This window comes from Nuphar pumila, chromosome 13 (genome assembly GCF_984573655.1).
Source record: "Nuphar pumila chromosome 13, dmNupPumi1.hap1.1, whole genome shotgun sequence".
NCBI lineage: Eukaryota > Viridiplantae > Streptophyta > Magnoliopsida > Nymphaeales > Nymphaeaceae > Nuphar > Nuphar pumila.
In genome coordinates, this window is record NC_143261.1 from 86061569 (window position 1) to 86071863 (window position 10295).

Consider the following 10295-nt stretch of genomic DNA (forward strand, 5'->3'; position numbering starts at 1 on the left):
TTATATATATGTGGTGCTGGGATGGATGCTGGTGCTGGCGCAGGGACTTGTTGGCTACCACTAATAATACCATGACTTATTGTCTCAACCATCCCACGTCGAGGGTTGTTTGTCATGGCCTCGCATAGTTTGGGAAGGAAAACACCTGCTCATCAACCACAACAAAAACAACAAACAACAATAATAGAGAATATTACATATGCATGACATTTGCATTTGGGTACAAACAAGCAGCATTTGAAAGGTCATAATGCAAAACTGTAATTTAATTTAGATGATGATCTTACATTATTGCAGTCTTTTCGGGAATTTTATCGGCTTTGGAAAATCTCATGATGCATAAAAATCGAAATATTGCCAGTATATGTGGCCATGGCCTTCAAGTGAGGCCCTTAACAGGTAGGATCAAGCCATGTCTTAGTCCTGACCCATCCAAATGAGGGGTTCAATAGGCATATTGGGTAGTCCAAAAAAAAAATAGGCTTATTGGGTTGGCTCCTAGAAACCAAGTTCAAGTTGGAGCTTGACCTGATTTGGGTCTTGGTAGCATGTCTTTGGGCTACATCCAATTTATGTGCTTTCTTAAATCAACATTTGACCTTAGATACACTCGGAGAAACCACCCCAGGCACAGAGACCTAGGCTCAGCCTGCTGTACTTACAGTTGCTATCCTGTCAGTGTAAAACTCCGAGGGCTTACCCCACGACCCCAGGGAGTCGCCAAGCTCCGGCTTACCCAGGAGGGTGACTCCCATGGGATTTAAACATAGGCTGTCCCTCAAACGGCCTAGGCCCCATCCCACTAAGCCAAACCCCTTGGGTCTTTATATGCCCTCACTTAATTGACATAACTCCAAAATCCCTAATTCCATTCTTACCTGTTTGTTGTAGAATACCCCATGGATCCTAATTGTTGACTAAGCATAACCCTTAAATCCTTACTGCCTAGCCTACTGTTAAAGGTATTATCAAAGATAACTATGACCAATGAACGGGGGTTCACTTTTGCAGATACCTATAAAGAATCAACGGTGGTTTAACTGTGGGCATGAGTAGGAATGTAATTTAGATTTTGGTATGATACGTGTGGTGTTTTCTAAAGAACCCTCTCAAAAGAAGAAAAAAAATGCATCTAGAAAGTGTACTTTAGTGCCATATGAAACATGATCAAGTTCATGAAGCCACTATCTTTTGGTAGTTAATCACCATGGTAAAGTTTCATGTTAGCTATACGTATATTTTGGGATGATAGTAGAAGCATTGGAATTTTCATGAACTTGGGATTGGGACAAGCATGTTCTTGGACTTGCCTTCTGCTACTGCTAGGTTGAAGTATAGGTCCACTATGTTAGGGCAGCGTTCATAGCAAGGAGTGGCACAAAGGTTCTCCAGGAATTGAAAATCCACTAATGAGTCCGAGGAGATGCCAACCCAGCTTCTGTCCACCCCACATGCCTTGATGCATTTATCAGTTTCAATCAACCCAGCCAAGTTATCAGCGATCACTCGAGATGTCCTGCATTGATGCTTCACCTCTGTACCATGCATGTATTTTTCGAGCACGCAGCGCATGCCGGCTGATGATACCGAGAATGCACATAAGTCGTTGGGAAGCTTTTCACACACTATCTCACCTGTTTGCAGGAGAAGAGGACATGGTTGATTTATATAAGCTTGGACAGATTAGAACAGAAAATTTTGGTTTACATTTTTCATGATTTTAGTCCATGCTGCACGACACAAAGTAAATCCCTAGATAAAATACAAGTAGAAAATAAGGCATGACAGAACAGCATATATAATCATCTAGTTAATCATGATTACCAAAAGCACCCTGAATTGCCATCATGGAAGCCATGAGTTGAGCGAACATTGCTGTCAAACCTCTGAATCCGGCCATGGTGGATACCTTCTAAAATGATGAAGATATCCAAAAGACTCAATGTTCCCTGTATGGCATTGACAATGGCCTTGTCAATGTGGTATTTATAGAGAGTGTTCACCAAATTTTGGCCTTTGATAGGTGAGGGCGGGCTCATTAGCTGTATCAAAGTTTTTCAACTGACATGGAAGCGTCAACGTGAGAACTGCATCCAAGTAGACGTGCAACACACTACCCCATAGTCATCACCCACACATACTGTTAAGGTGGAGTTATTCTTAGGTTGGATTTGCCGAGAACTGTCCAGATGCACCTGCCACCCCCATGGTTTCTAGTTAATCCAACACCAGAATGTTACCAAAAAGTGCTCGCTGAATCACCTAATCATACATTCAAGTATAATTAACATCTGTCTCTCTACACTTGTGGATTTCAAACCCATGATTGAAAAGGTTTAATATTTTGTTTTTTTGCACATCTATCTTCCCGAGTGTGATCTATATGATTGGTTTAGTAGAAACTCATCGGATCTTAGATTACAAGATCACAAGGTTTTACTGGTGCACTAAAGCTTTAACGCCAGAAAAGGCTTAGATTTATTGGCGCACTATGTATTTACTGGCGTAGTGTTCTTTTGCGCCAAAGATAGCTGGAAATCACTGGCGCAGTTTTTATCCACGTCAGTGAAAAATGTCTTTCATTGGCGAAATATCTCGCGCCACGGAAAATTTAGATTTTCTGGCGCTCAATTTTTTTTCGCAGCCCTCACTTGCGCCAGTGAAAACTTATTTCTGACGCAAAGTATACCTGAACCAGTAAAGGAGTTATTTCTATGAAAACTTTTGAGGGAGGGCTTCCTCCCTTCTCCTTTTCGTTTACAGAGAGAGAGAGATGGCGTTGTTGGACACTGACGTTAACATGGTGCCGGCCGGAGAGGGGCCGAGCGCCTCCACCAAGAAGCCCAAGCGATTCGAGATCAAGTGGAACGCCGTCGCCCTCTGGGCTTGGGGTTAACCCTCTCTCTCTCTCTCTCTCTCTAGGTTTTTTCTTTCTTTCTTTCTTCTGGTTTGCTTTTACCTCGCAATCGCCTTTTTTGTTCTTTTCCTTGATGGTTGGTTATGATTAGGGTTCGATTTTCATGCTTTGGGTTTCTCTTTATGCAATCATATTGTTTGGAACTTCTATTGGGGTTAGCTTTTTCTCTGACTCGATCTTTGTTTGCTGGTTGTGGGACAGGCATGATAAACGGACATTTTGCTTATCACCTCATCGTCCCCATCCATCGGTTCTTCTTGAGATCCCTACCATTGCTAGAAGAGGATTTTGGGCGCACTTTAAATTCAAAAGGTTCGATCTCTTCTCTTTCTTTCTATGCTTTTTCTTTGTGTCGGTGTGGTGGAGATATTATTGGTAGAACTCTATAAGTTTCAGGCAGAGTTTCAGAACTCGCGGGTCAACTCGTTAACTTGGCTCGGATTTCCCTACTGTGTCAAAAACGAGTACAAGCTCTTTTTGTACAAAACTTCCTTATAATTTATATATAATTATAAATATTATATACAATATAATATAAATATTATATATAAAAATATGATTATATATGTATTAATAAAATTATATATTAAATATATTATAAAAATATCATATAATGCATATTATATATAATATATTAGTAAAATACTATATAATATATTTATATATTTTATATAAAGTTAACATGACCCTGCCGAGTTACGGGTCATTCAAGGACCAGGCCAAAGTGAAGAGGCACTGGGTTTTAAAACCATGGTTCCAGGCACAACCCGTTTTGAAAACAAAGTACTTTGGGACTCCGCAATGAGTGGGTCGATGTTGAGTTTTGATACGAGATGCTAAGACCTTGAAAATAATTTTGAAAACCATTCCCACCAATTGGAAATAAGTCTAAAGCCATCAATATCCAAAGCAATCAAATATTTAGGAATGAGGATCAAAAGCGACTTAGCCAACAAGTGCGGAACCTTGGAATTTGAGTGAAAATCAATAAATAGCTGCAAAAGGTCCCCCCTTCAAAACCGCCTTCAAAAATTTCTCGAGAAACCCATCCACCCCCAGGGTCTTCCCATTGGACAAAAACCTCACCGCCACCTGAGAACTCTCTAATGTTGTCCAAACAAATTGAAAAGTAATGTGTTATTTGTAAAATACCATAATGTACTTGATAGAACGTAAATATCCCATTGTAATTATGATATTTTTATATTTTAAACATAAAATGTATAGAAAATATAGATAATTGCGTGAGAGTTAATTAAATACATTAAAATAGTGTTATTTTGGCAAAATGTCTATTTATTATTATTATTATATTAAATATTATCATTTAATTTTCTCTCTCTCTCTTGAATGCTTTTAAATTCTCATATACCGAGTACCTACACCAAATGAAACTTATCAAAACATGTGCAATGCTTTGGAAAATTGAAAGCTTTTAATGCTTTGAAAAATGTTTTAAATCTTCAAATTAATTTAGCTTCTAACTCGTCCGTCCACCGAGTTCTCTCTCTCTCTCTCTCTCTCTCTCTATATATATATATATATATATATATATATATATATATATATTCAAATATAGCTTTAAAAAATTCAAAGCTTTCAATGTTTTTAGTTAATTTTTTGAATTTTTAGCAAAGCATGTTTAATGCTTTTACCAATACATGCTTTTAGTTAACAATGTTTCATTCACGTGGTAGCTAAGACTTGGTCGAGTCGTGTCTTAGCTGACTCAGACGAGTCAAAATATGACTTGGCCGAGTTTGGTCTAACTGAGACAACTCATGCAAGTCATGAGTTGACTCACCGAGTTTTCTAATTATGGTGTTGTCAGGTCATATCCATACACCATAAAAAAAACTTTGTTTTTTTAATTGTTCATTCATGTTTGTAATACCTACCAATTTTATATAATTATTTAATAAATAAAAATAGAATTTGGTCTCAAATGTGGCTTGAAATTTTAATTTATATATAAATTATATTTAAATTTTAATTTGGGTTTGAATACCCATTTGAAATTAATTTGGGTCTAAACATGATAATTGGATCCAATGGGACCAAGCCCAAATGAAGGGTGAGCTCAACAAGTTTTAAGAGAATTAAAATAAATATAAATTTATGTGGGATGCTCATTTGGATTTGGATATTATTTGAGCTCACTTAAAAAGAAAAATCCAATATAGGGAAGGTACTAGTGGGAGGTATTGAAAAGTAAGGCCCATGCCTATGGCAACCCAAATTGGAATGAGGAGGAAGCATGCAAAAGCTTTTCTCTCTCCCTCCTTATCCGTCACCCTCATTTCCACTCTCTCATTTAACGGCCACTCTTTCCCATTTGTATCCCTCATCTCCCTCTCATTTTCTCTTGTCTCTCATCTCATTCTCTTTGCCCTAGTTCATGCCACCCTCTCAACGCCTCTTTCAATTCACACCACTCTCTCATTGCTCTCTCTCAACGTGTCTATATCTCTCTCATGCCTTGTAGGAGGATGTCATTGATGTGTTTGGAGGAAGCACAATTCCAACAACTTTGGTGAAGCTCCATTCTAACAATTTTTGAGGAGTTTTACTTTAGCATTTTTTTGGATTCTTCATTCTAACAAATTTTGAAGAGTTTGATTTCAACAATTTTTGTAAGGTAGGGTACATTCCAACCATTGTGTGAGAATATAATTCTAGAATACTCAAATATAAAATTATATATGTGGATTGAGTTTCTATAAATATGAAATTATGTTGTGTGAATTTATGTTTATATAAATCTAAAATTATATGTGTTAGATTTATGTTTTATTCAAATTTAAAATTATATATGTGGATTGGGTTTATGCAAATATGAAAGTATGTTGTGTGGATTGGGTTTATATAAATTTGAAATTATAATTGAGTTGAATTTATGTTTCATGTAAATCTAAAATTATGTTGGTGTTAGATTTGAAATTTTCTCTCAAATCTGAAACTATATTTGTGTTGGGTTTGTGTTTCATGCAAATCTAAAATTATAATTATGTTGGATTTGGGTTTATGTAAATATGAAATTATGTTGGTATTGAATACAAGATTTATATGCATATAAAGTGTTTGTGCAAAGGCTTATGTGCACATAAAATTTGATTTCAGAATATGTTTATATGTTGGGATTTTTGTGCATATGAATTTTAATTTTATAAAGTGTTTTTGGTGCATAGAAATTCTGTTTTCAAAATGTACATATATGCAAAGAAATTTTTGTTTTAATGATGTGCATAAAAAAGTTATTTAAATGGCATGCATATATGCACAAAAAATTTTGTTTTAATGATGTGTATATATGCACACAAAAAACTATTTTAATTGTTTATTTATGTGCACTAAAATTTTTTTTGGAGATGTGCTTATGTGCACAGAAAAATTTGTTTCAATGGTGTGCTTATGTGCATAGAAAATACTATTTTAGAGATGTATTTATGTGCAAAAAAAAATCTGTTTTAGAGATATGTTTATATGCACAAAAATTTTGTTTTAAAGATGTGGTTATGTGCACAAAAAAATCTATTTTGGTAGTGTGTTCTTGTGCACAAAAATTATGTTTTGAAGATGTGTTTTTATGCACAAAAATTTTTGAATTATAACAATTTGTTTGTGAAGTGTTTTATGCAAAAAAAATCAAATTTCTAACCATGTGTTTGTTATATATTTTTGTGCAATAAAAATCTGATTATATATATGTGTTTGTGTCATATTTTTTGGCACAGAAAAACTGATTATGTAATGTTTTCGTGCTATATTTTTTATGCACAGAAAATCTTATATGCATGTGCTTGTGCTATGCTTTTAGTGCACAAAAAATCTGATTTTAGCAAGATGTATGTGCAGGGATTATGTGCATAAATAATATGTTTTAAATATCATGATTCTGCCGAATTTATGTGCATAGAAAATCTATTTCAAATATTATGCTTATGATGAATTTTGTTTTAATGGTATGTATATGTGCACAAAAAAATTTATTTTAATTGTATGTTTATGTGCACAACAAATTCTGTTTTGGAGATATGCTTATGTACACAGGAAAATATGTTTCAATAGTGTGCTTATGTGCATAGAAAATTCTATTTTAGATATGTGTTTATGTGTACAAAAAAAATTGTTTTGAAGATGTGTTTATGTCCATAGAACATTCTGTTTTAGACATGTGGTTATGTGCACAAAAATTTCTATTTTGGTGGTGTATTCTTGTGCACATAAATTTCATTTTAGAGATGTGTTTTTGTGCAAAGAAAGTTCTGAATTATAACCATTTGTTTGTGAAGTGTTTTGTGCACAAAAAATCTGATTTATAACCATGTATTTATGCTATCTTTTTTGTGCATATAAAATCGAATTACATATATGTGTTTGGGCTATATTTTTATGCAATGAAAATCTGATTATATACATGTGTTTGTGTCATATTTTTTGACATAAAAAATCTAATTATATAATGTGTTTGGGATATATTTTTTGTGCACATAAAATCTGATTACATACATGTATTTGTTCTATACTTTTGGTACATAGAAAATCTTTTTTAGCAAGATGTATCTGCAAAAATATGTGCACAAAAAAATTATTTTAAATATCATGATGGTGCTGAAGTTATGTGCATAAAAAATTTGTTTTGAATATCATGTCTGTGATGAATTGATGTTAGGCATGATGTTAATATGATATTATAATATTAAAATGTTGTCTTGATGTTAAGCATGATGTTAATATGCTGACATGATATTAAAATATTTTTGTGATGTTAATATGTTGCCATGATATTAAAATATTGTTATAATGTTAATATGTTGTCATGATATTAAAATTTTGTCATGATATTAACCATGAAATTGATATGTTGTTATGATGTTATGGTATGCAACATGATGTTATATATTGTTATATAGTGCTATAAGACTTGAAATGCATGCATGCACTTGTTGATGCTCATAAACGTGCTTATAGTTCAAAGAACCAATGTGGTGTTATAAATGCACGAATATGATATGCTGCATATGATTATGTTGATGTGTTATAAGGCATAAAAAACATGATGCACATGGGATTGCTCATGAATGAGCAAAGGGTTGAAAGAACTCATAGGGTGCTAAAAGTAAACCAAGTTGTAAAATGAATATACATGCAGACATAATAATTACTCAAGGTCACCTCAAAGTGGATGCAGAGGTGTGTATTGAGAATATTCAAAATGGGTTATAAACATAAATTAAGCAAATAAAAATGTGTAAATTTACTATAGGGCGCTAAGTGAGGGTATACTAAAAACTACTTTGGAGTGGCAGGCAGAGATAGAATGCTTATGCCATGAAAGACAATACACTGAAACGGTAAACAAGGCTATACTAAAAACTACCTCAAAGCGGTATATAGAAATAGGATGTTCACGCTTTGAAAGGCAATACCCTAGAGTACTAAGCGAAGGTATACTAAAAACTACCTGGGAGCGGTATGCGGGAGTAAGATACTCATAAGTGAGCATATAAAACTGTGTAACTACCTCATAGTGATATGCGAGAGTATGATGCACATAAATGAGCATATAAAATTGTGTAACTACCTCAGAGCGATATGCAGGGTAGGATGCACATAAATGAGTATATAAAACTATATAACTACCTCAGAGCAATATGCGAGGGTAAGATGTACATGAATGAGCATATAAAACTGTGTAACTACCTCAGTGCAGTATACGGAGGTAGGATGCTCATAGATGAGCAAATAAAATTATGTAACTACCTCGAAGCGGTATACGGAGGTATATGATACATCCTATTTTGTGTTACTTTTGTGGGGTCTCTCTCGATCGCGAACCGCCCACTTAGAGATTTGTTTCAGTAAGACACTCGAGAAATAAAAATGTATGGCATAATAAACCCTCGAGTGGTCTCCTCTCTCGATGTTTTTTTACGAGTACCCAATGGGAGTGGTAAGCAAGAAAAACAAAGACCCTATACTTGAGCATATTTGTTTTATATTAAACATATATTGAAAATATGCCCTACTAATGCAAATACTCAAGTATGGATATTTGCATATTTTGAAAGATATTGCATGACATTAAATGAAAATATGAAGTTACCAAGAAAACCACATGTGAGATTATGGATTGACTTTGGTAGCATACATCTATGTTAAACTTATGTGTTGAAAGCATGCAACTGATGATTTATATGTTTAATCATGGTTATGTATTTATTTTGCAAACTGATGCATGATTATCTCTTATAATTGTTTAACTGATGCATTATGGTTAATATGTTGAAATGCATATGTCCTGAATGAATGTAGGATTATGTGTACTCCTAGTTTTGTACAAGAATGCAATGTTATTGTGTTCTTACTGAGACTCGATGAGTTTAACTCCATACAATAAACACTCAAGTAATGAGTAGTTAAGCTTGAGCGATGGCGGAATGCGGCGGACAGTGCTAAGAATCAATCATTTTTAGATTCTATGATTTGATTTAAAATTTAGCTATATTATTAAGACTGTTAAGTTTATTTTGATGTTATTAGGATTGTCAAATTTATTTTGGAGTTAGATCGTTATGCTTGCTTAATGAATGGTTTGAAATATGGTTTATGTTTGTATGATATATGTTATGTTTCAGATTCAGATTCTTTAGTTGGAACTGAATTACGAGTTGAGCTTGGACCCAAGTTCAAAACAAGATTTAGATTCAATCTCATACTGTGTTCAAATACTTGTAACCCATCTTAGATTTCTAACCAAAAACCAAAATAAATGTTTTCATTGTATTTAGGTTTTTATGATGAAAAAGTTTGTCTTTTGTTGTCTCTTCCTTGAACTTAGTTCTATTGGACTATTAAACGCTAATACTTGCGCATAAGCTGACTCTATAGAGCTTAGTTTGATTAAAGTAATATCATAGATAATATTTTTGTTCTTGGTTATCTTTCTCGAACTTGGTTCTATTGAGCTATTAAACACTAACACTTGTGCATAAGCTGACCCTCTAGAGCTTAGTCTGGTTGGAGCAAAGCCATAGGTAAGGCCTTGTATCATTTGCTTAAAAAAATGGCTAGATTTTCAGGTTAAATTTTGGGGTGTTACACCGTTTGTCTGCCACAGTTCTGTATGAGGACAAGGAACAACGACAAATATTGTTTTCGTGTCCGCACGATGCAGCAAATCAGCATCTGTGTGTCCTCTGTTTGCATAGGTGTGCAGACAAATGTGGAACCCGCACTCAGTGCATCTCATGGATAGGAATTCAAATGCTTTAGGCCTGCCTGCTAATGGATCAAGTTGATCGGGTCGGCCTGACCTGTTTGCTAACGGGTCAGGTTTTGGCCCGGTTCTTAACGGGCTCGGGTTTAAAAAGAAGCC

At 34.5% G+C, this 10295-nt stretch overlaps 1 protein-coding gene across 1 annotated transcript; it reads right to left on the reverse strand.

Moving 5' to 3' along the window:
- Positions 1-1269: 1269 nt before the first annotated feature.
- LOC149818978 (uncharacterized) lies at positions 1270-1900 on the reverse strand. The gene is made up of 2 exons (XM_089986316.1): positions 1825-1900; positions 1270-1634 (listed from the first exon to the last, which is right to left on the reverse strand). The coding sequence occupies exons 1-2, from the start codon at positions 1898-1900 to the stop codon at positions 1270-1272; spliced, it is 441 nt and encodes a 146-aa protein (XP_089842442.1).
- Between the last annotated feature and the right edge of the window lie 8395 nt (positions 1901-10295).